The sequence below is a fragment of the Malus sylvestris genome, chromosome 10 (assembly GCF_916048215.2).
Source record: "Malus sylvestris chromosome 10, drMalSylv7.2, whole genome shotgun sequence".
NCBI classification, from domain to species: Eukaryota; Viridiplantae; Streptophyta; class Magnoliopsida; order Rosales; family Rosaceae; genus Malus; species Malus sylvestris.
Window position 1 is genome coordinate 39,897,818 of NC_062269.1, and position 26,649 is coordinate 39,924,466.

General features: G+C 37.0%; 2 protein-coding genes and 1 pseudogene across 2 annotated transcripts; 2 read left to right on the forward strand and 1 right to left on the reverse strand.

Moving 5' to 3' along the window:
- Positions 1-4,499: 4,499 nt before the first annotated feature.
- LOC126584562 (putative protein TIC 214 N-terminal part) lies at positions 4,500-5,078 on the forward strand (annotated as a pseudogene).
- Positions 5,079-10,859: 5,781 nt separating this feature from the next.
- Positions 10,860-12,875, forward strand: LOC126586436 (polyphenol oxidase, chloroplastic). Its single transcript, XM_050251278.1, has one exon. The coding sequence runs from the start codon at positions 10,870-10,872 to the stop codon at positions 12,679-12,681; it is 1,812 nt and encodes a 603-aa protein (XP_050107235.1). The 5' UTR covers positions 10,860-10,869; the 3' UTR covers positions 12,682-12,875.
- An 8,674-nt stretch (positions 12,876-21,549) lies between these two features.
- On the reverse strand, positions 21,550-25,695 carry LOC126584989 (uncharacterized protein At4g04980). Its single transcript, XM_050249373.1, has 9 exons — positions 25,263-25,695; positions 24,782-24,976; positions 24,522-24,617; positions 24,295-24,421; positions 22,820-24,167; positions 22,570-22,735; positions 22,302-22,466; positions 22,062-22,214; positions 21,550-21,973 (listed from the first exon to the last, which is right to left on the reverse strand). Exons 1-9 carry the CDS (start codon positions 25,317-25,319, stop codon positions 21,770-21,772), a joined length of 2,511 nt encoding a protein of 836 aa, XP_050105330.1. The 5' UTR covers positions 25,320-25,695; the 3' UTR covers positions 21,550-21,769.
- Positions 25,696-26,649: the final 954 nt, after the last annotated feature.

Below are 26,649 nucleotides of genomic sequence, written 5' to 3' on the forward strand. Positions count from 1 at the left end.
GGGATCGTCACCAAACTTTAATATGTTATAGTACATAATTGAGAATCATAGGGATTGACGGATAGGAAATCCGAGATACGGATCTTCCCGAAATGGAATTGGAAGTTTGAAGAATAAACGTTAACTGCCACTTTGTTTTGACTATTGGTAGAGATCCAACCGTTGGATCATAATGAAATTTTAGGATGATCTTTTAGAAGCATAATGTGGATTTTTGGAAGTTACTGATCGGAAATCCGAGGAGCAAATCTTCCGGATTGAATTAGTAGGGTTGTGGACCTTACCGTCGATCCTTGACCGATGATCGACTTTTGGTCAATGGGGCTTAAATCACTCTAAAACGTTTTTAGGGATGTGTGTTACGTAAATTACATGATCTATTAATAAGAATTATGAGATGTGGTTTGATAATTGTCCTAGGCACCGATCGTTAGGAACGCTTCGATGGTTGTGCTATGCAGTTGTAGCACAGACTCCAGGTGAGTGAATCTTTTCCTTCTTATCATATATATATATGATTGACAATTCCACAAACGTTTATAAATTGATTATTGCATATAACTACTATGAACACTTTGAAGTACTTATGCGAACTACGAATGGCTTGATCCCTATTTAGGGTACGTAGGTAGTCTAACAAGACGTTAGATGCAGTCATACAATAATTGAGATTAAACAATTAAGACAAAGCCTTGTTTAGGGAACTGGGCAACGTGAAGGAATTTGGTAAAAAGGTGAGATTTAACCTTATGAATTGGTGATTAAATGTTGGTCATAAATCAATGTGTAAAGAATCAAGAATTTGAAGTAAGGAAACGTAAGTAATGATAATTAATTAAACTAGTGTCTAGTTGGGCTTGTCACCTATAATTATCCTCGAAAATGAATAATTCGGGAGTAGGGCGTTACAGCTTCTGCATTTTTATGCCACATTATATATATATATATATATATATATATATATATATATATATATATATATATATATATAATTGGAAATGCTATAATGTGTTTGAGTATCAGATTTCATCATGGTTTATCTACATGTATATTACCTATACACAATTATTATGAACGCTTTGAAGTGCAAAGGTGAACGCATGACGCCCAGGTAAGTTCAGGTGAGTTTATGGTATTAGTTGAAATGATGGGGTTATGGTATAACTACATGTATGGTTAGGTTGCAATGATAGGCAACTCCGACACTGTCGTACATGTTGCCCATGAATTGTATATGTTACAATATATACAGTTAGAGCTCATAAACCTACACCCCGGTGTTAGTACTCCCGTCGGTGGCCAGGGCACAATCCTTCACGTAATGTTCACCTCCCGCACCTTACGCTCACCTTGGATCCAAGGTAGGTGCACAATCCTGTCGTAGAGACCACTATAGGTGGTTCCGACTCGTAGATAACCCGCAATTATTCGCACAATCTTCACGTGATCGTAGCAGTTGAATGTATTTATTTACACCAAGTCATGTGCATACCACTTTAGGTGGTTCCGACTCGTATGCAGGTATACTTATTGAGCTATGAATAAGTCGTACAGGTCACTAGAGGTGACTTCGACTTATGAGCTAGCATATGTGATTAAATATGTGATGAGCCAACATATGTAATGAGATAAGTGATGAACTAGTATATGTGATGAGATATGTGATGAGCTAGCATATGTAATGAGATATGTGATGAGCTAGCATATGTGATGAGATATGTGATGAGCTAACATAAGTGATGAAATATGTGATGAGCTAGCATATGTGATGAGATATGTGATGAGCTAGCATAAGTGATGAAACATGTAATGAGCTAGCATATGTGATGAGATATGTGATGAGTTAGCATATGTGATGAGCTAGCATATGTGATGAGATATGGGTAAGTTGTACATATTACGATAGGTGACTCCGACTTGCGTGCTAGTACGGGTTATTAATCACATGATTATTGATATTACTGATGAGATGCTGTGTTGTGGTATATTTATAATCTTTCTGGAAACTATGCAGGTGTTGTAGCGAGGGGTTATAATGTTTTATATGGTTTTTGTTAAAATTTTATTTCTAGGGCCACTCACCCTTGTTTTGTTTTCACCCTCCAGGTTTTATTAGCTGAGCTTTCTTATCGTCGAAGATTCGTGGCGATTCTTAGTATTGGAGATTATTTCGAGAGTACGATTCTTAATTCACTCTACTGTACTTGCTTATGCTGTAACGTCACGTGTGAAGTGGATTTATTTCCGCTTACCAGCTCATTGTGGTATTTAAGCACTCTTAGGTTTAAATTTATTCACATTTTTCCACATCATCATACTTTATGGTTTCGTCACCCTCCAAGTGTCGACCAGCACAGATCGATTTGGAGTCCTAGTGGACATCCCAGGTCGGGGTGTGTCTCAAATGAAGAGGATGGTTGAACTTGTTAAGTTTCTTAAGTGTGTCTAATGTAAGTGTGTTGTTAATAAATATTTTGTTGTAGGCATAATTTACTGAACAATTAAGGAGGCAGAGAGAGAGGGAATATGCGGCATAGAGAGAGAAGAGATAGATGTGTAATTGTGAGGTGTATTCTATTCCACCTCATTGTACCTTTATTTATATTAATAGGGAAAGTTAATTCATTACCCTTTTAGGATTACAACTCTAATAGGAAAATATATAGTCTAAGAGATATGGTAGAATCCCATAGGATATCCTAGATATGTTAGGATTTACACAATCATATTCATATTCTAATAGGATTGCAATACATTTGTATTTTTTTAGAATTTTTTTGATAATTTGTTGGTATTCTCAATTTTTGTTAACATTGAAAATATAACGGTTTAGATGAAAAACCTATGGAAATCCAACAGCTTGAAAGACGTTGGGCTGTGCTGAAGGAGGCTGGGCTGTCACGTGGATGGGGCCCTCCCTCTCCCTCTTGTTGATTCAAAGGGCGCAGGCCCGTGCAACAATTGGCAAGGCAGCACATAGAGATCCTGCTTTTCACCAATTCGCCATTTTTTCCACCACTGGAGCACCAAAATTCGGTCCAAAGGCAGGGGTTCCAATTGCAAGGGCAATTCGGCTTCCGCTGGAGGTGCTCTTTGTCGACTTTGTTTTTTTTCTCTCTTTTTAGCTTTTGCAGTAATATTGAAGTAATCACTCTAATTGTATCCAAACTTTTGTTGTCCGTCAATTTGTATCAAAACTATTGGTTAATTTACATATTCAGACTAACCTTCTCATTATTTTTAGTATTTTTATCATAAATAATATATGAAATAGTCACATTTTATTCAACGATCACTCAATTAAAAAAGAATTAATGTTGTTTCTAAACCATTACATTGAGCTTTTGTAGATACACATCAATATTGTAGCGATCCGAGGCATTGTTTTGGTGACGGTAGTACTTTCTACTCCTTGGATTTGGTGAATCGGAAAAGAGAAGAGTTACGAGTAAAAGTCCCTCGCATTGTTTTGGGGAGATGAAGATGATGATCTTTTGTTTTTGTTTTTTAATATTAATCCACGCAGCTACATATAATTAGATTGTTGGGATCTACTCAAGTTCCATATCACACACTAATATAAAATTTGACAAACGAAACGAAATATGTGCTCTTGAAAGCAAAATGAGGGCACTGCTCCAAGAACAGGAAGGGCACCTTGTCGAGGTCGCCATCTGCCGAGAGGGAAAACCGGAAGAAGTTGGACAACAATGATGACATCAATTTGCGGCACCCATATCGAGACATCACACTGTGAAATAAATACTGAAATAAATACTCAAAACTCCTGGAAAGTCCCGGGACAGCAAACTTTCATCTCCTTCAAACATTTCATTTTACTAAGTTTTATGTTTGAATGGAGGGAAAAAGAGAGGGAAGAGAATCCTACTCCTTATTCCTTAATATATTCAGGGATAACTATTGAATAAAAAGAGAATGGAAGGGGATCAAAAGAAGAGGGGAGAGAATCCTAGTCCTAAACATAAAAAGGACTACAACTTTTAAATTATCAGCACGATCATCACCTGATTGAAGAGACCATTCAATGTGAAACATACCGTCAATCAGTCTGTCTATATCTATTTATATACCACATTTTTGGAGTTGGATTCTCTCCCCTCCTATAACCATTCTCTTCCATCCCCTCCTCTCGTACTTTCTTATTATTTTTTTTGTCTTATTCTCTATATAAAAAATTCAAAACAAGATGTAGACGTGTCGTAATCGCAACAGTTTAAATAAGAGGAGATGGAATGAGAGATAGATTAGAAGGAGAGAGAATCTTACTCCCACGTTTTTCTTCTTCATAAACACAAGAGAGGTTCTAGATTACTTGACTCTTTGCCTCATTTTTTTCATCAAGTAATTGTGATAAGCGGGTTCAGTTTCAAGTATTTTAATTTTTTGTCAAAACTGAGAAAACTGAAAATCAAACAATAATATGAAAAATTAAAAAATCAACATATAATTATTTATAAATCACAATAGAAAAGAAAAAAATGGAGGTTTGTGATGAAAAATCTTTTATACTATGTAATTTAGTATCCTTATGCATGAAGATAATCAATTCGTTCGTTATGGTTAGACTCTTTTTGAATTTTTGAACACATTCTCCATAGGGCCCTCTTATCTGTTCCTTCTCCGAGCTCGGGTTATGGAAGAAGTAAAAGAAGGAATCGAGAAGAAAGCATTAGCAACAACCGATTTCATTATGGGACAACTCTTGATATTCATATTGATCTATTATGTGCCTCTGCATCTAGCATTAGACAATAATTGTCATAGTTTTACCACATTTTTTGTTTCATTTCTTCTGAAACAATCACACACACTTTTTCATTATGAGTCTACTACTAGGAATTCAATACGTAATCTTAGCATTCAATAGTTATTCCTAAATAATTTCATTTTTCAATTGATCAACCATTTCATTTTACCTAGTTCAATCAATGTTAGTTAGATTAGTCAACATTTATGTATTTTGATGCAACAACAAGATGTTATTTGTAACAAGTGATTTTGTTAGTTGGTTAATTGGTCACAAGTTAATGTCCAGTTCAGTTCAAATTTTCTCTTAATTTTTTGTGATTCGGTTTTTTCGATTCTCTTTAGGTTCGGTTCGGTTTTGTTTTTTTATTTATACTTGAATTTTATTTTATTTTAAATCTGGAAACACCAAGAACAACACAAGCACATACTTAATCAAACAACTATCTTTCTCCACAAATCACAGTAATAATTACATTCATTTAACTGAAATGCAAATAACTAACAAAATCACAAAAATCGAATAAAAACTACAAATTGCTTACTCTTTTTCTTTGGGTTTCACTCAAAAAGTGTCGGTAAAATTTAGGGTTTGCAAGAATGCAACTGAAATCCGAAACGAAGGCCTTGTGGCTTGTGGGCTGCTATTAAGTTCCAGTACGGAGAACCTTGCTTAGTCTCGATCACGGTACAAAGTATCAAGTACCTTTAGCACTGTATCCTGGATTGATTGGTAGAACCAAATTAAAAGCTAACATCAATAACAACTACCAGAGACAGAAGCTCTTATCAATGCTTTGGAAACAGTAATGTATCTTCAGGTGTAATGATATAATTGGTTGGAAACTTAAAAGAAAAATAGTGATGTCATATAAAATCAATAAAAAGTTACAATATTGACAATATATCAATAATTTTTATGTTAATTATGAATAAGTCAATCATGTAGAACCAAATTAAAAGCTAACATCAATAACAACTACCATAGACAGAAGCTCTAATCAATGCTTAGGAAACACAGTCCTATATTTCTAACTGTAATGATATAATTGGTTGGAAACTTAAAAGAAAAATGGTGATTTTGTATAAAATCGATAAAAAGTTACAATATTGACAATATATCAACAATATTTATGTTAATTATGAATAGGTCAATCATGTATTTAATATTTAAATGCATTTAAAATAAACACCTTATCAATGTTTTATGAACTGTGCTCGGTTTTTCTCCTTCGCTTTGGTTTTGTCCCATTGGATTTTTCAAGCAAGATTTTATCAAGGCAACTATCATTAAATATGAACATAACTTATCATCGAGACACGAACATCCAAGGGGGAGTGTCGTGGAACAAAATGTAGATATCCTTATACATAATTTAGAAACGCTATTGGGGTACCTTTGGATGATAACTCATGTATTTGTTGCCCTATGTAAAGATGGCTAATGATAATGGAAGACTAATTTTCTCATCCCAATCTCTTATTCTCTTTTCTCTATATTTTATTTCCAACAAGTTGTGTTTTTTTTTTTTTTAGTATTGTCAAGCAACCCAATAGATTTTAATAGTAGTCTTTGTTTTTTTTTTTCTTTTATATTTTTAATCAATTTCAGTTGCTTATCAGTTCTAGCAAATTGAGCTCTTTTACAGCAAATTTTTTCTTTAAATAAAATTATCATTATTAAAAATAGTGAGAAAATTCGAAATTATTACAACAATTTAAAAAAAAAAGTTTCGAATCATGACCGCATAGGGAGTTTACAACATTTTAATTAAGAAATTAGGCTTCAACTCAACTCATCTTTGCAACGTCGGTTCCACTTCACATCAACAGGCAATGTTTTCTCCTCAACAAATAGTATTCTTTTACGAGACAAAGACTAATGAGGGTGATATATATAATTAATAATAATACTTGTGTTCCCTTTACGAGGGAATGCACATATTTTACCATTATCTAATAATGTATCTTTATCATATAAATTTATATTTAAAGTTGTTTAATTTTTAAAACTTCATGTGGATATCTTCCTATAAAAAAGTTATTCGAATCGGAAATCCTTTAGTCATCAAAATATATAAAAAAAAATAGACAATTTCAACATAAATATGTTAGTTACTCACACCGTCACTTTGTATATTCCCTCACGTAGGAAACGCAATAATTATCCTCAAATTAATTCTTCTCGAGAGTAGAATTTTTATTGTTGGTTTTTTGTAACCTTTGGACCTAAACTGATGAGGACCTCTCATTGTTTTTTAGGTTGCCGTTATCATTTTGCTTGGTCATTTTATCTTTTTTATAGTTGTTTATCTAGTTCTTTTGAGCCTTGTACTAATTTTTAATGTAATGGAAATGATCTTTGTGATAAAAAAAAAAAATCATTATTCCTCGTATGAACATGCGATGTAACACACTTTCATGGAAGAACAGACGATAAAGACGATATCCAAATTTTCTCTGTGTTATTTGGACTTTCCCAACCAAATAAATAATAACCAATAAACAAATAAATAAAAGTTTAACTTCAAACATTGAGAAGCGAAATTCCAACACTACGAGCCTAACTTTCTGGGATTTGGATCCTCTCCTAAGCCCAAGATGATGATTCTCCCGATCAAGAAGTGTAAACCATTAGATAAAAATTTAACGATTACAAATAGATGAATCTCTTTAAAATTATAATAATTATAATCGTTAGATTTTCATCTAACGGTCCACATTTCTTGGTCATCCTCACCTTAGGCTCAGAGGATTCAAATTCAACTTTCTGGCCGGTTTCCTAATTAATTAGCTTTTGGGATTTTGGACCAATACCAATTAATAAGCACGTTGAAGTTTGACTGGGGAAAGCAACTACAGAGATCACGTCGGATTCATCCCACCAGGACAATTCGTGGCTAAATCCAATTTTTATTAGGAGATGGATTGTGTGCCCTCCCCTTTCCATACCCTTCTCGTACCCTCCTATTTTATGCCGTCATAATTAAACTACGTTAATGTTTTATCTTAATTTTTTTATAAAAATAATAAGATAAAAATTAAATATTGACGTAATTTAACCGTGATCATACAAAACAGGAGAATATGAAAAGGGATATGAAGAGGGGTGCAGACAATTCATTGCTTTTTATTATTCAAAAAGCTGAAAAACTGGTTTCTACGAGAACCACAGCCGATTATGCGTGTAAATCCAGCCACCTTGACCTTGCTCTTTTCTTTTGACCAGATCTTGTGTGAAACTACGAATATTTATCTATTAGAGATATATATATATATATATATATATATATATTTTTTTTTTTTTTTTTTTTTTTACAAGTAATATTACAACTCTAACCTATAGTAAATGAATCAGGCGGTCTGGAGCTTTCCATATTCGCGAAGATTTTAGTCTCTCTTGAGATTCTGACTAAGTTATGTAATGCTCCTCCTATTGGTCTCATTCTTCAGCATCCTCCTTTGTATAATTGTGTTAAAGGGAATATAGGTGCTCTTGCTAAGTGTAATTCGGGTCCTGCAGTTTATGATGGGATCTTATGTGATTTTACGGGTTATTTTCTTAGCGGTTTTTCTCAGAGTTTGGACATCATACTTCTATGCAGAGCTTCATGCTGTTATTCTTGTTGCGGAGCTGCCTAACCGCATGGGGTTGGTGACTTGTTATTAACACTCTCAAATTCTCATTTTACATGTCTTACAAGTGTATTTTTCTTTTTAAATATAGAAAATTTGAAGTGTAAAATGAAAATTTTAAAATACCAATAACAATTTATTTACTTATAAGCATATACAAATTTATTTATTTTATGTAAAATTAATACTCTCAACAAATTAATCTAATAAATTTCATGCATCAGGAGTCAGGACCAATCCACTACTTGTACACCTCGTTATTTTTTAATAAAGTGCCACGAGTTTCTTCATCCTGCTGCTTATATAGAAGTCGTTGTGACAAGTGGGTGCATGATCTATAAAGCTTTATATGCATAAAATAATCTACTTTCAGATCTATTACATTTATATTTGAATTTTTTAATTTCTCGAGGATAATTTTTTTTTATGCAAACGGGTTAGATGAATAATACTTGAATAATTTGGCCCATGTTAATATTCCAAAACATTTGGGGAACCAACAAGAGGAGAAGGTGGGGGAGAGAACCCAAAAGCATAAAGTCCTCAAAGAGCATGCTCAATGTCGTCCCACATGTGATACAATTTCTCTTAAACAAGGTTATCCTCTTCGGATTCTGAAAAGGATTATCTCTGAATCATTTTTACCGAGTTCATGAAAGCATATAATCCGGACATTTGAAATTTAATTCAACGATTAAAATTATTATAATTTTTAAAATAGATCCTTATTTATAATCGTTAAATCAAATATCAAAGGTCCTGATGGTATGTCACGATGGATTTGATGAAAATGATGCTTTCCCTTCTCATTCAAATCTTTTGCCCATATGTTGGAATTGATTAAATTAATGTAACCCATAAATAATCTCAATTTGATGGCCTTTATTTAATTAAGTACCTTGACAGTTGACACTTCATTATCTTTTGTCTTCATCATCATAGACTAGTCTCCTATCCACCAACTCCTACATCAATTTTCTTTTTTTGACTAGACTGTAGCTCACTATTAAAAGAGTTACGTAAAGTATTTAAGCACCACAAAAGAAAATTAAACAACGATTGACATAATATTAGTAGTTATACATTTTATCCGCCTTGTTTTTATGCAACTTATATATTAAATTATTGTCAAAATGTACATATAAAATAGCTGATCATCGATGAGATTTTAGGCAAACCATTTTCTTCAACGAAGTCAAAGGTCGTGAGGTGGCCATGTGCGCTACATACGTAAATCAACTAGAACTATAGCTATTATAACAACTCATGAAATCAATCAAACAATCATTTTCCTTCTGGCAGGCATGTTAGTTATTTCTTAACTGGCCAATTGCCTTGTGGATTTGGTAGATTTAACCTCTCCACCACTAACATATTTAAAAATTTCCAGAAATCAGTAACGTACAATTTTAAAAAAAAATTATTAATAACAGCAAACCGTGACCGAGATCTGTCACATATCCAAAATGTCACCTTCATATCGCAAAAACCAAATTTGACTTGGGATAAATACCGTGTACAAATTAAACGCGTTTCTGTTGGCCCAAAGAAAAATTCTACTCACGTTACTAGCTAGATCGCTTCGCATATCTAGCTTTTGCGTAAAGAGGCTAGCAACCCAACACTAAACTAAGAAAACGTTGAGAAAACGTTGGGTTGACAAAGATACCATGAAGAATAAAGGGATTATGCAATCCACTTTGCAAGATAATCAAAGCTCCCCGTTGTAGACTTGTCTTAATCCTTTGCGAAGCAATAACAAGATGATATATACTGGAGGACTCAAATAGTAACTTCATTAATGATATCATTAGTGAGTTAAGTTGTTAGTTGTTAAGGAAAAGAATGATCGGTGAGTACATAGACATGATTGTTTTCTACTACTGTAGTAAAACACTATCTATAAATAATGGGATGTGCTATCCACACACCCCTTGTTAATTTTTGTCCGTTGATCTTCTTCAATTCATCCGATCCGACGGTCGAAAACCAAAAAGATGTGGGAGAAGTAAAAAATGGTGCGTGTATATCACACCCCTAAATAATAATTAGCTAGTGAATTTGAATAGTGCTACGGCTACCTACTCGATGTAACCTAAAATATATTGTATTCAAGATAGTACCATTTTATAGTGTATTCGTTGATATCTAGATTGAGAAAGTACCATTAGATATTGTATGAAAAATCTATCCTATTAGGCTATTATATTACAATTGTGTGTTAATCAAAGATTTTCTCCTTCGTTCTTAAAGTTAACACCTAGAAAAGAAGATTAACATGAATTATTTACAAGGGAGGGAGGTTCTCTTTGAGGTCCTTTTCTCTTAACCCCGCACGTGGTGCAAGATATTGGGGGGTCCTTTTTTTCTTTTTCTATTTCGTCACCTGCGGGGTATCTACATGGTTATTGGTCATAAAAGTAAAACCCAAATCCTCTATAAAAGCAAGCTCCCTGATCTTTGTCAATGTACCCAACAAAACCAGAGAGCCAAGCCATGACGTCTCTCTCACCTCCGGTAGTCACCACCCCCACCGTTCCCAACCCCGCCACAAAACCTCTCTCCCCCTTCTCTCAAAACAACTCCCAAGTTTCCCTACTCACAAAGCCCAAGCGTTCCTTTGCACGTAAGGTCTCATGCAAAGCCACAAACAATGACGAAAATGATCAAGCACAGTCCAAACTAGACAGGAGAAATGTGCTTCTTGGTCTTGGAGGTCTATACGGCGTGGCGGGTATGGGCACAGACCCGTTCGCTTTTGCCAAGCCTATAGCCCCACCAGACGTATCTAAATGTGGTCCTGCAGACTTGCCACAGGGTGCAGTGCCCACCAACTGCTGCCCGCCGCGTTCCACAAAAATCATTGACTTTAAGCTGCCTGCCCCCGCCAAACTCCGCATCAGGCCACCGGCTCACGCCGTTGACCAAGCCTACAGGGACAAATACTACAAAGCGATGGAGCTCATGAAGGCCCTACCCGACGACGATCCACGTAGCTTCAAGCAACAGGCAGCCGTGCATTGCGCTTATTGCGACGGCGCCTATGACCAAGTCGGGTTCCCAGAACTCGAGCTCCAAATCCACAACTCATGGCTCTTCTTCCCGTTCCACCGTTACTACTTGTACTTTTTCGAGAAGATCCTAGGCAAACTCATTAACGACCCGACATTCGCTTTGCCGTTCTGGAACTGGGACTCGCCAGCCGGCATGCCACTGCCCGCGATTTACGCTGATCCAAAGTCCCCTCTCTACGACAAGCTCCGATCTGCCCAACATCAGCCCCCGACTCTGGTCGATCTCGATTACAACGGGACCGAGGACAATGTGTCAAAGGAAACCACAATCAACGCCAATCTCAAAATCATGTACAGGCAAATGGTGTCCAATTCCAAGAATGCTAAGTTGTTCTTTGGGAACCCGTACAGGGCAGGGGACGAGCCTGACCCTGGTGGCGGCTCCATCGAGGGGACACCACACGCGCCGGTTCATTTATGGACCGGTGACAACACCCAGCCCAACTTTGAGGACATGGGGAATTTTTACTCTGCTGGTCGGGACCCCATATTTTTTGCACACCATTCGAATGTCGATCGAATGTGGAGTATTTGGAAAACTCTTGGAGGTAAGAGAGCTGATCTTACTGACTCGGACTGGTTGGACTCCGGATTCTTGTTTTACAACGAGAACGCAGAGTTAGTCCGAGTCAAGGTCAGGGACTGCTTGGAGACCAAAAATCTTGGGTATGTATACCAAGATGTGGACATTCCTTGGCTCAGCTCGAAGCCAACACCGCGAAGGGCGAAAGTTGCATTGAGCAAAATAGCGAAGAAGCTGGGAGTTGCACACGCAGCTGTTGCGTCGTCCAGCAAGGTGGTGGCAGGCACTGAGTTCCCGATAAATCTGGGGTCGAAGATAAGCACGGTGGTGAAGAGACCGAAGCAGAAGAAGAGAAGCAAGAAGGCCAAGGAGGATGAGGAGGAGATATTGGTGATTGAGGGAATCGAGTTTGACAGGGACGTGGCTGTGAAGTTTGATGTGTATGTGAATGACGTCGATGACTTGCCGAGTGGGCCTGACAAGACGGAGTTTGCCGGAAGCTTTGTAAGTGTGCCGCACAGCCACAAGCACAAGAAGAAGATGAACACTATTTTGAGGTTAGGGTTGACAGATTTGTTGGAGGAAATTGAGGCGGAGGACGATGACAGCGTGGTGGTGACTTTGGTGCCCAAGTTCGGCGCTGTCAAGATTGGTGGTATCAAGATTGAATTTGCTTCTTAGTTAGTTATGTCAACCGAGGCATCAAGAATCGTATGATCATCATCATGCTTGGATCGATCATGTGTTGTAATTCTTCAATTTGGTGGTTTTGTTCCTTTTGAATAATCAATGTTCGTGTACAAAATAAACATGATGATGATGTGGTATTTTCATCACCATGAAATATGAATTAGAAATCACATTTTGTTCGTTAATTTAACTTTGTTTAATTTTTTTTTTAGAAAAACTAATAAGAAGGGTTTGAAAACTTTGAGTTTTAATGATAAGAACAAAATAAATAGTAAAGTGAAAAGTACTATGATTAATTTTTTAGTGTAAAAATATAATTTTTCGTTAAAGTTAACAATACCGTTGATTTTTCGTTAAAACTCTTTTTTTTTTTCCTTATGCATTAACCATTAATAGTCAGATAGTAACATTTACTTTTTGTCACGTTATAATTTATTTTCACTATTATAATATATTCCTAACTTATAGGATGATTTTGAATTTCACACCTAAAAGTTTATGTTTGATTACTAAAGCTCACCCAATTACCTTATGCTCATTGAAGAAAAATATCATCCTATACACCAAATACTATAAAGGGGATTTCACCAGAACGAGTTAAGGCGCTTGCGTGCTTCACCTAACTAGAGGAACGACTTCCGAAGTGAAATGATGGAAACTAAAGTACCCTTCAAACAACAATTTGTGGCAAATTGGTCCCCAATCTTCTCAACCAATTGTCCAAACTGAAGGATAAATTACCCAAACATCTCTTATATAATATCGTATCTATTCTTTGATGTAAGCTTTATTTCTCAAAGGATAAAAAAAAAAAAAAAAAACAACATTTCCTGTAATGTTAAATAGTGTTTTCAACACAAATAAAGCACTTACATGCTTTTGGATAGGCGTGAGCAGTTCGTCTCTCGATCGAGTTCTCAACGACTCCCTTCTTTTTGCAAAATGGTCGGCTTATGTGTAATTGACCTACATATCACGATTTGCAGTAAAAATTACAAAGTGAAAGACATATTAGTGTCGTAATAGGCCAACAAATAAAGAAATACGTCAGAAATAGTTATTTAGAGAGTTGAAGCCAGATTGGTGGTGCAGCACTGTTATATATACACAGATTGAGTCTCTAGAGTTTGTGCAATATCAATATTACCCCTTTAAAGTACAGTTTGGACGCTTTAAACATGCAGTACAACGCAGTACAGCTTATCATCAAAATGACAAATAAAAATTGTGGAAATTTAGTTGCTTTTTTAAATCTCTTATAATGACGATTTTGACACATCTCGACTCGAAATGTCCATTAGGACTCCGAATCAAGTTGTGCTGGCTGACACCTGGAAAGTGACTAAATATAAGAGTGCGCTGTGAGCGGGAATGTACCTAATTCACACGTGATGACAAAGTATAAGTACAATACAGTAAATTAGGGTGAGAATTATACTATCGATGATAATCGTCCACACCAAGATTTTCCAATAATCCTCGTCGGTACGAAAACTCTGTTACTAGAACCTTGAGGAGCGAAAAACAAGGGTGAGTAAAGTTTTAATAAAAACCTTTTGAAAATGCTATAATCCATCGCTGTAAAACCTATATAGTTTCTAGAAAATAATAATACTACGTAAGTATAAAAACCAATGCACAAAAGCAGTGAAAACTAAAGGTGGAAAAAAATCCCAAAAATTCCTAACCATACCGAAAACATCCCATTCCTCATGCCAATGACATCTATATATATATATATATATAATTTAATCAACTGTTTTTCTGTCCAATGACATCTTTCTTCACCACCTTTTTCCATTTTTTATTCTTTAGAAGGTTGGAGAAAGAGTAAGAAAGCTGACTAGAGTAGGGGTAGGGGGTTGTGTATTGTCTGCCATCTTCACAGACTTCACTCACCATTACACTTTCCTCATTTTTATTTCTTGATAACTATTCGCACTCCCACATAGGCATAGATAGCCACCATTTCTCTCCCTCCACCGACTCCCTCAAATGTAGAAGCAAGACCAAAGCCTCCGAATGCTTTCTCAATCTTCAAAATCAGCAATACCCGCATCCTGCTCTTCCTAAAACACCATACCCATTGCAGCCTTCATCTGAGGAACCCAATCGTTCTTCCAAGACATCAGATCCATCGCTGCAAAGCAGAGTAGCCGTCTGTGGCGATTTCGTTTGGCAAGACATGGAAAAGCTCACATATCGACGAGGATCGGTACCCTCTTCGATGCTCTCTGACTCCCGTTGGCAGCATAGACGAGCCCATGAATGAGAGGGATGGAAATGGGGGTGGGGAGATCGATAAATCTGGGATAAGGTGTGGTCGTGTGGGCTGGCAGGGAAGGTGGGAAGTCGATGAATCCTGAACCATACTGAAATCCCGAAAAAAATTCAGGAATACCGAAAGATCGGTTTGGTTTTGGTTTTTAAAACCTTGTCCCAAAAAAAATCGGTTTGGAATTTGGGAACCCATTTTTGGTTTAGGATCTCATACCAAACCAGCCCTAGCGAAAACTGAAGTATGCCGCCATAATATCTCAGCAATAATAAATGTAAGCCAGGTGTGAAACCAATATAAAATAGTATGCCAGTCGGAGTCACCAAACGTGACCTGTACGACATGCTGGGTATAAATACATACACTTAAGTGCTACGATCACGTGAAGCCTATGCGATAATTTGCAGGTCACCTACGAGTCGGAACCACCTATTGTGGTCTGTACGATAGGCTAGCACCAGACTTGGATCCAAGGTGAGCGTGTGGTGCTGGAGGTGAACAATCACATAAAGGCTGGCCCTAGTCCCGAGCGGGAGCACTAATACTGGGATGCAATCATGATGAGTTCTAAATGAATATGTGCAAGCCAATATGATGCAACAATTATAATCACAAAGTAAACTCACCTAAACTTACCTACGCATACCGTATGATCGTTTGGCATTTCACGATTTCTTAACAATGCAACATTTTAAATATAACATTATTTAATCATGGTATGACATGCATAACTCAATTAAAAGCATTTGTGGAAACTACACACACACACACACACACACTATAAAAAGGAAAAAGACCCATTCACCTGAGGTCTACGCTACAACTCCTTAGCACAAATATCGAGGCGTCACGAACGATCGTTGCCTAAAACAAATATTCAATCACGTTTCATAATTCTTATCGATAGAACACGTAACTTACATAAAACACATCCCCAAGGACTTTCTAAAATGATTTAAGACCCATTAACCAAAAGTCAATCGTCGATCAAAGATCGACGGTAGGGTCCAAACCCTACGTAACTCGATCTGGAAGATCCACATCACAGATTTCTGATCTGTAACTTCCAAAGATACACATTATTCTTCTAAAACATCATACTAAAGTTTCATTACGATCCAATACCGCCAATTGCAAATTCAAGTGGCGGTTAACGTTTTATTTTATGAACTAACAAATCAAATTCGGAAAGATCTGTATGTCGGATTCCCAATCCATAAGTTTCTAATATCCTCAAATATTACATACTATAATGTATTAAAGTTTGGTGACGATCCAACGGTTGGATCGTCAATTCATATAAGGATCAAGTAGCGGTCTCTATCAAAACTATGTTCAAACGATGAGATTTCATCAATCGGACTTCACCTATGGAATTGGGGTATCATACTTATCTTAGGAAGGTCAGGGGGATCATCGGCCCACACACTTCCGCAACAGCGATCGCCCACCTCAACTTGCCTGAAAAATCAATTATTTCTAAAAAAATTTCAAATTTTACAGGAATGAATATATTAATGAGTAGAGAAAGTTTCATACATGTGGCTAATTCCAATTTGATCGGGAAAAGCTTGAAATCACCAAGAACCCGCCGAAACCCTAGATTTGGGTGTTCTTCAATTCGATCAATCCGCAACACCACCGCCCATAAAACTGTTTGGGCTTTGTTTCTGACCTCTAGAGAAGTGTTTTGGTGGTGGTGATTGAAGGTAAGTGTTTCATAAATGGGTGGATCGCCACTTAGTACCCACCAAGCCGTCGTCAACCTTCACGAAATTGGAACCAAAACTCTCTGTTTTTGGGTTGAGACGGTGGATGGGAGGCCACTGAGTGATTTGTAGGTGATTGAGGGTGGTGATTCAACAAGAAAAATAGCATGATTTGCCCCGAATCAAACCGGGTCACAAACGGGTTGGTCGTGGGTGTGCACAGGTCGACGAGAAGGAGACCCCTCTCTCTCCTTTCCCGATTGGCTGCTTCTTTCTCATCTGATTGGTCCTTACCTTTTAATCTGATTGGTGAGTCTTCCTACAAGGTGGGAGTTCAATTTATTTAACTGAACTTTAAATAACTAATTTCAAGCGTCCGTAACTATATTGTTATAATTTGAATTCGCAAATAGCTTTCGCCTATGCATTCATAATGATGAGTACTACGAGGATACGCTAAAAGAATAAGTCCTACATCTCTCTAACCGATGGTCAACAAAAGTCAAAATCTTTGCCTCAAAGGCATTTTCGTAAAATCACTAATTTAAAATTTATAAAGCTTAGAATTATGGACGGGTTGTTGCAATTCGGCTTCAAAATTTTATTTTTGCAAATTTATTTGTTATAGAACTTTGTTTTCATCCTTTAACATTTGACGTTCTAGCTATATAGTGTTTTTATGGCCTTTTAGCTAAAATGGTTATTGAGATTGACATAACTCTTTATTTTGGTCATTGACAATGAAAATCGATAGAAGTGGTCTTTGAGTTTGTCCATCATAAATAATTTTGATCATTCCTACAAAATTCTGTTAATATCCTAGTTAAGTAGATGGTTGGTTTGCCAAAAATACCTTTAAAAAGGTGGTCATGTGGTCTTTCATGTGACAATTTAACGAGGATATTGATAGATTTTTAACGGAATTACTAAAACGATGTACGATGGACAAACTCATGAACCACTTATCGATTTTCATTGTCAGAAATTAAAATAAAGAGTTGTGACAATCTCAAAAATCATTTTTGCTAAATTTTATTTTATAAAGGCTAACAGTGACTCTGAGAGCATGTTTAAAGTGTTACGACTCTTATGGTTGTGAAATGTTGATGAGGTATTTGATCAAATTCAAATTCCATCTAAACCACGTCAACATTTTATATTATTTTTTGGGTAAAAGACTGTTTACTGCCCTAATGTTTCGTGGTTTTCAACATTTAGAACATCAAGTTTTTTTCGTCTCAGAGTCATACCTAAAGTGTAAATTTTGGGACAGTCTCATACATCCGTTAGTCAAACTGTTAAGTTTTTCGTTAACTGTGACGTAGCCCACTGACTGGACGCCACGTGTCATCCACGTTTTTTTTTTTTTTTTCTTTCTTTTCTTTTCTTCTTCCTTCCTTCTTCTTCTTCTTCCTCCGACTGCAACTTTGTTTTTGTTTTTTGCTTCTTCCTTCTCCTTCTTCCTTCCTTCCTTTCCCTTTCTTCCCCTTCTTCCTTCTTCTTCCTTCTCCTTCTTCTTCTTCTTCTTCTTCCTTCGAAATCTGGGGAAGTTTTTTTCTTTTTTCTTTCTTTCTTCTTCTTCTTCCTCCGACTGCAAATTTTTCTTCCTCCTTCTCCTTCTTCCTTCCCCTTCTTCCTCCTTCTTCTTCTTCTTCTTCTTCCTCAAAAAAAAAAAAAAACACTTTCATCTTCCCCCAAATTCGGAGGAAGAAGAAGAAGAACGAAGAAGGGGAAGGAAGAAGGAGAAGGAGGAAGGAGAAGGAGGAAGAAAAAAAAAAAAAAACTGAATTTGAGCAGATTCGGAGGAAGAAGAAGAAGAAGAAGAAAAAGGAAGGAGGAAAGAGAAAGAAGAAGAAGAAGAAGAAGAGAAAAAAAAAAAAACTTTCCCCAGATTCGAGAAGAAGAAGGAGAATGAGAAGGAAGAAGAAGGAAGAAAGGGAAGAAAGGGAAGAAAGGGAAGGAAGGAAGGAAGAAGGAGAAGGAAGAAGAAAAAAAAAAAGTTGCAATTGGAGGAAGAAGAAGAAGAAGAAGGAAGAAGAAGAAGGAAGAAGAAAGAAAAAAAAAAGGAAAAAAAAAAACGTGGATGACACGTGGCGCCCAGTCAGTGCGCCACGTCACAGTTAACGAAAAACTTAACAGTTTGACTAACGGATGTATGAGACTGTCCAAAAATTTACACTTTAGGTATGACTCTGAGACGAAAAAAACATGATGTACTAAATGTTGAAAATCACGAAACATGAGGGTAGTAAACAGTCTTTTACCCTTATTTTTTATAGATATAATCAGACAAAAATGAATAGTAATATAAAATATTGACGTGGCTTAACCGTGATCACACAAACAGAAGGGCACGAGAGGGCACCGAAAGTGGAAGGCAGACAATCCTTGTCCCTAACACTACATTTATCATCTGTTTATCATTTTTCTAATTGAGATAAGGCTAACGAATATGGATCCCATCTCTAATAGAGAGATAATAAAAATATGTGAAAAAGTAGTATTTTGGTATACACACTTAATGAAGATGTTGTTGCTCAAAGAATAAAAATAATTAAAAGATATGATTAGTAGGTAAAGCACTTCCATTCAATACCTAATATTCTTTGTAGGGATGTGATATCTACACATCCCTTTTTATTTCTCTCACGCTCTTATAATTTTCGACTGTCGGATCAGATGAATTAAAGAAGATCAAATGACAGAAATTAATAAGGGGTGTGAGGGAAGTAAAAAAGAGTGTGTGGATAACACACCCTTTCTTTGTATATCCTTAGTCACAACTCCCTATTCATGCTAATATTTATGGTTCTTGTAAATCTTGCCGCCGTCAAAGCAAGCTCCGGCGACCATGAATCAACAACCTAACAAACACCAGAGGTGCAGACCAACCACGCCCCAACAACAAAAAGAGAAGCAGACGTGGATGTCCTCCATCGAACTCCACACATAATTTGATCCAATTCGCCGCCACCAATAAAACTACAGTTGTATCATAGAATCACAAACTCGAATTCGACGGTGGGTTTGAGAATGAAAAAGAACTCGAAGATAGAGATTGTAGAATTAAAAGCTCGAAGAATCGGACTTGAAAATAATAGGATCAAAAGTTCGAAGAATCGGACTTCAAAATAATAGAATCAAGATTTAAGAAATAAGAAGCGGAGAGAGAGAGAAATAGTGAGAATAACAGAGTGAGAGAGAGACAAAGTTCTGTAAAGCAAGCACCCATGTGCTTGATACAACCTTTGTCAGCACATGGTTTCTGGTTTGTAGAGGAAGAGAGATATCAGAGTGTGCCTTCTTGGTTGTAGAGACAGAGATTACAGAGAATAAGAAAGACAACTTTCTGTTTTTAGAGCAACTCCAGCCTTCGTTTTTGGACGGGGGACGGGCTGCAGGAAGGGGCCCGAGGGCCTGTTGATTCTTCTCCAGCCATGGAGGGCCCGAATGAGAGTGGGAGCCCGAGCACAAGGGGGTGGATAGTTGACAGGCCTGCAGCCCGAGGGCCAAGGCATTTTTTTATTGTTTTTTGTGTCAGCCCGAGGCCCTACAGCCCCATTTCCTTGTTTTTTTTTTTTTATATTATTTAAACAAACAAAAAAAACTACTATTTTATTACCTATTGCCAGGGGGGAGGGCTCCAAGGGTGGAGATGCAAAAGGTAATTACTGTTTATTAATGGTAGTTACTATTCATTAAAGGCAGTTACTGTTCAATAGGGTGGATTCAATAGTGAATTGCCAGGGGGGATGGCTCCAAGGGTGGAGTTGCTCTTAGAAAGCAAGCACCCATGTGCTTGATCAACTTTTGTCAGCTACACTTTAATTATTTTAATAATATAATAATGATCTCATTACACATTCCAACACACACACATATATATATATATATATATATATATATATATATATATATTATATCCAAAACAGATATTTAAATAATAAAATATATATTAATTTAATTAATTCGGTTTGATTCGGAATTCGAACCTTAAAAACTGAACAGAATCGGCCAAATTTGGATCGTTTCGGTTTTGACAGTTTCGGTTCGATTTTTTTTTGTTCAGTTTTTTTCGGTCTCGGTCCGATTCGATTCTCGGTTTTTTTTCGGTTTTCGGTTTTTTGACCCCAACCCTAGTTATAACTGTAAAACTAGATTAACATAAGTTCAAATTTCTTGAATGACAGTTCAAAACTATTTTATTTCTCCTTCCTTTTTTAAAAAAGGAAATAACGGAATAGGAATAGGCCCAAATAAGAGGGGGCAAAAACAAGAAAAATTCAGAAGCCGAAGGAGTAAACCTTGATCTAAAACACTGCCTCTTTTTATGTGTCTTTGCTGTTTTTCTTTTGGCCAATTTTCTTCTATATATATTGTGCCTTCGGCATTTTTTGTCAATTCTTCCATACCTACAAACCTTAACTCGTTAAAAAACTATGAAATCTAGATACTGTAGTCTAGAGCTAATTCAATGCTAGAAGAGGTCCCAAGTACGAATATTCGTTATCCCAATGACAAAAAAACTATGAAATCTAGATACTGTAGTCTAGAGCTAAATCAATGCTAAAAGAGGACGGATATTCGTTATCCCGATGATAAAAATAAAATAAAATAAAAACTCGCAGCAGTATCGCCAAGGATATTAAGCATAAAATTGTTTGTGAAATATGAAATCTTCAACTCATGGAACTAATTAATGTAACAACTCAGATATATATATGCATATATGATATATATATATATATATATATATATATATATATATATATATATATATATATATATATATATATATATAAAAGAAGATACTATTACAAGGACACAACAAAGACAAGATCTGTACTCATGTCAGCCTTGGAGTGGTACTAATTAATTCCTAATCAAAATCATACTCATACATACAAAGCCTTAATTTTTTACAAGATTTTTTTTGGACCGGATTATTTACAAGGGTCACAACAAAAGAAAAATATACTTTTTTTTTGGGTTTTACAAAAACAGAATGCTGTTAATCATACGGAGATTAAGTTATGGGTAATACTATGATTTATTGCTTTCAAAGCCCTTAGACCGTCTGGGAATTAGGGTTTCAGTGGTGCTGCGGTTCGGACTCAATTTCATTAGCCAATTCTTTTGTGAGCATGTCAGCCCGATCATCATGTCCACCAGCAAACGTATAAACCCTAAAAGCAAACTGAAAAGCCCTCCACAGCATTTTAACACAAATGTTTGTTTGCTTCTGATCAGTTTTTGTTCCAGTACTCTTCTCTGCAGCCTTTGCTTCTCTCCTTTCCTGCATCATATAACAATTCAAAGTCAAACTCTCTTTTCCAAATCATTGTTATATGATTGTTTAAAGTAATTAACTCTCAGTAGCTAACCTTTAGTGCCATCTCCATGCAGCTTGAGGAAACATCCACCATGGCTTCCTTGATCCGGATGAGGATATTGAAGTCGAAATGGATATTCTGGCTCTGAAACTTCTTGGCTTCGTCGTCTTTAGTTCGTTCCATCGCGTCTATTTCTCCTTTGATCTGTGTATTACATTTTTTTATTAGTTTATGGAAAATGGAAAGAGACGATTAAGTAATTAAGATTGTATAAAATGAACATTTATGCACCTTATTGAAGTAGCGTTCTGCCTTGTCAAGGAGCTGACCTAATGGAGCCACTAGTTTCCAATTCTGCAGTTCAGTGAGCATTGTATTTAATTTTTTGTGCAGTGCTGCTGCCATCCTTATTGTTTCCAACTTCTTTGTTGGGAACCCTTCAATCCTTAATAGCACCTACAATTCGCAAAACGGCATGTCATGAAACACTATCATGAAGTGATCATATAACTACTATGGAAATGAACAAAACTAAAGCGGACAATGAATGGTTATTGACCTGTGACTCATCAGTCAAGTGTTCAAGAACAGATTCGACTTTCTTATGAAACTGCATCAGCTCATTCATGTCTTTTGTTTTGAAAGAACTAAGGGTAGTTCTCATTTCCGTGATAGGCTTTGTATACTTCTTAACATCCTCTTCAATTTGTTGAAAGTATGCTGATCTGAGACACAAAAAGTAGAAACTTATATGATTTTCGCTTTATTTGGCTTTGAGTACTTAGATTACTTATCCATACAAGAAATACCTCTTTGTCATCTCTGCTAGAGCATCAGCCATTCCTTGTTTTCCGCCAGAGCTGCTTCCAGCTCCGCCCTTTCTCCCGTTGGATGCTTTTCCATCCAAGCTAGATCCTTCCACCTTTCCCTTGAGAAGGCGATAGAGACTCCCCATTTGGGATGATCTCTTCAGTTTGGTGTCTTTCTTGGGGCGCAAGGATCTTCCTGCGCCGAGTGCAGGAGGTGGGGGTGGAGCAGCTCCATTTGATGGGCCTTTTAACATGGGTGGTGGGGGTGGAGGACCTCCATTTGATGATCCTGGTGGAGGTGGTGGGGGTGGAGGGCCGCCAGTTGACGATCCTGGTGGAGGAGGTGGTGGTGGAGCTCCATTTGACGATCCTGGTGGAGGTGGGGGTGGAGCCACTATTGTTGACCCTGGTATCATTGGTGTTGGTGGTGGGTTTGGTGGAGTTACTGACACTGATCCTGGTGCCATTGGTGGAGGTGGTGGGGGTGGTGGCCCCCCAACTGCTGCTACATTTTGTGGTGTTAATGTTGGTGGTGGCGGAGGAGGTGCTGCAACTTGTGGCTGCAAGGTGGGCATTGATGGTGGTGGTGGTGGCGGCGGCGGTGTTGCAACATTTGGCTTCAATGTGGGTAATGATGGTGGTGGAGGGGGTGTTAGTATTCTTGTTGCTGCTTGTGTATTAGGCAGTGAAAGTTGTTGCGCTGGTGGAGGTGGAGGCGGAGGTGGAGGCGCTGATTTTTGTTGTGGTAGTGTTGGCGAGGAAGGCAATGACACTTCTGTGGTGTCTGCTTCCAATGTTTCAGGGGTTGTGGTTGGAGTTTCAACATCATCACTTGTGTTGTCTATTCCCTTTCCACTAGAGTTCTCATTCAAACTTAGATTTGGGGCTACTACTTCCTCATCTGTTGCTGCAATTTTCTTTTGAGGGTTGCTCTCTAATTCTGTCCCAATTGATGGTTCCTCAACCAAATTTTCAATCTTTTCCATACCATTGCTAGTGCCATGAGCTCCTTGTTTCGACAAGTGAAGAGACAAGTTCTTAACATCAATTAGATTCAGCTTCCCAACTGCTTGAACTCTCAAAGTCCAAAGCAATGGTGATTTGGAGCCAATGTTGGCCTTCTTTCGTGCTCTAGAAGAACCATCAATCTCGGGAAGGACAGAAGATGGAGTGACCGGAGAAGGGCAGGTGGAGCCTGAGGTGCAGCTTTCCGAATCGCTCAAGAACTTCCCGAATGAGCTATTCCGAGGGCTGTAATCTTCTCCTTTCTGGTCATCCTGATCCATCATATCGAACTTGTCCCATGCCATCTTCATCAAGCAATCAAGTGTTCCCAACACCGTCTCAACTACAAAATTGTAGAGTTGCAATCAGCCTTAACTTAAAATTTCACAAAAGGAAGAAACTGTTAGATTGTTGCTTCCTTTGCCAAATGGAGAGGCCTCATCTAGTCCTAGAGAAAAATTTAAACCTACCGAGTTGCTCAGAATTGACATTCTCCTTGAGTGATGGGAATTCATATCTCGGTTTGTCCAACCTGTCATAACTTGTCATCCAAGACTCTCCAATAGATTTCAATGCCTTGCAGAAGGAGGCCAGGACCTGAATGCAGATGTTTAATTTGTACATAAGCTTAATGGTCTCGAGTATAATTACATATGCGTTTTAAGCCATTTCTTATGGATCTTAAATTCTTAATTACCTTTTCTATAGATGCTCCCTTTATTTCTGATAACTGTTTATGCAGCACAATTTCAGGGTAAAGTTTCTGTAGATCTCTCATCAACCTCATTACCATCTGCATGCAGAAAATAATAGGAACATTAAACAAATTGTCTTTTAATCCAGAAAATTAAACAAGATTTCAACGGAAAAACATCTTCTTTTAGGGAAGTGTACGATGACATTTTTAGAGTTACTATAAGAGCTCTTTGGAAAAAAGGAAAAAAAAGGGATACATACCTCATTTGTGGCAGCTGAAGCATCACCAGCTGGTAGGTCAATGATGTCCCTGAAGAAGATGATCTTCTTCCGGAGCTCAGTCATCCGAACCCGGTTGCCTGAATCTTCGGAAGACCTATCTTTTGGCATGCCTCTCCTAGAAGCATTCTTCTGTTTCACAGGAAGACCCTTGGGCTCCCTAGAGTCTTTCATTGCCTGCAAGAGCAACTCTTTTCATGTTAACCATTTTCTAGTCTAGACCTTATTGCTAATCCATACCTAATCAAAGATTATTTTCTTTTATGAACCTTAATAAAAAATTTATGGTTACTTGCAACAAACTTAATCTGGGCAAGAAACAAGGCCGCCATGTTTCCCTAAAGAATATTAGCATGCCTAGATGTAGATGGTCAGTTTTTGTTAGAAACTAGATTTAAACACGATGTGTCACATATATATAACACATGCTTAAGGAAATTAAACATGGAAGCACAAAAAGTACCTTAATTCCAGAAGGCTTGCGACGAAACAATGGACCGAAACAGCTTCCGATAGCCATGGCTCGAACCTACGCTGAGACTTGTAATAAAGACTTACACCGGGCAAGGGTGATGGTGATGATGATGATTGAATGACGAAGAAAACAACGACGACAAAGATGATGATGATGATGATGATGATGATGATGAATATTGTTAAATGATCATACAACTGGGTTTTCAACGATTACTGGTCAGCACACCTTTAAAGCTTAACGAGGAAAAAAAAAAAACTCCAAAATATAAAATTGTAATGCGTTCAACAAGATGGAAACACAATTTCTTTGAAAAAGAAAATGAGATAAAAACACAATTACGTGCGAGGCACTTAATCCTTGGGTTAATTAGTATGTACAAGAAACTGGAAAAACCATTTCTTTCTTTCAGCCTTGGAACTTTCTCTGAAAAGAGAAGCCAAGGAAAGACAGAAGGACAAAGTCCCTTTTATTAAGGAAGATCATCTAGTAGGCTGTAGCCGTCTCAGACCTAAACTTTCCTCTCTTTTGTTTTTTTCTATTTTATTTTTAATTAGGTTTTTTAACTAATTAATTAATTAATTACCTGTTTAGTTATCTAAATCGTGCTTTCCTTGATTGCAGGAACTGGTGCTAGATTTTGATGGCTGGCAGCTATTACAGAACGATACAGCTTCTCACTGTGTAAGATGAGGTGGTGGTTGTATTATCGTTGTACCAGAAAAAATTGAAATTTCCAAATTTTATTTTCTGTATCAATTATCCATTTAAACAAAATTGATACTATAATTAACAAAATGCATTCTTATCAAAAGTTTTGTTATCAATTTGAGAAATTTATCGGAGTGATAACTAGGTGCTTATGTTCTAACATATACACGTGTCTGTCTATTAATACAAAATATATATTTTAGTTAAACTTTTTCAACAAAGTTTTTAATAAAATTTTATACGAAATATCCTACATCGACTAGGTCAAAATAAAAATACCTACACGTCAAATACATAGTAGCTAAGGTCTTGATTACCCCAAAAAACGTGGTGTTATTAGTCAATGTCCACATCTCTTTTGTTTTCCATTTTTGATTTGACTTGACAGCAAGCACCCCATACGGCGATTAGAAAGTTGGAACCCGGAACATTTCTATCCTCTTCTTTTCACCAAATTGGGCAGTGAAGCCTTCATATATTAGGTCGTTTTCCTTGGTCAAACTGAGAGTCCTGAGTCCGTGGTAGCCTTTGCAAAGGAAGATGCATTATATTGTAATTTCACCATAAGAGGGACAATTGTTCGTGTAGTTTGTACACTATGTAGATATAAACACTTCAACCCATTTGGTGAAAATTCCAAGCGCGACTGTGGCCGGCATGGACA

Coding starts and splice junctions, on each gene's coding strand:
- LOC126586436 (XM_050251278.1), top strand. CDS start 10,870: ATGTACCCAACAAAACCAGAGAGCCAAGCCATGACGTCTCTCTCACCT.
- LOC126584989 (XM_050249373.1), bottom strand. CDS start 25,319: ATGGCTATCGGAAGCTGTTTCGGTCCATTGTTTCGTCGCAAGCCTTCT. Junction 24,977..25,262: donor GCAAGCCTTCTGGAATTAAG/GTACTTTTTGTG, acceptor TTGCTCTTGCAG/GCAATGAAAGACTCTAGGGA. Junction 22,215..22,301: donor CAGAACGCTACTTCAATAAG/GTGCATAAATGT, acceptor TGTAATACACAG/ATCAAAGGAGAAATAGACGC.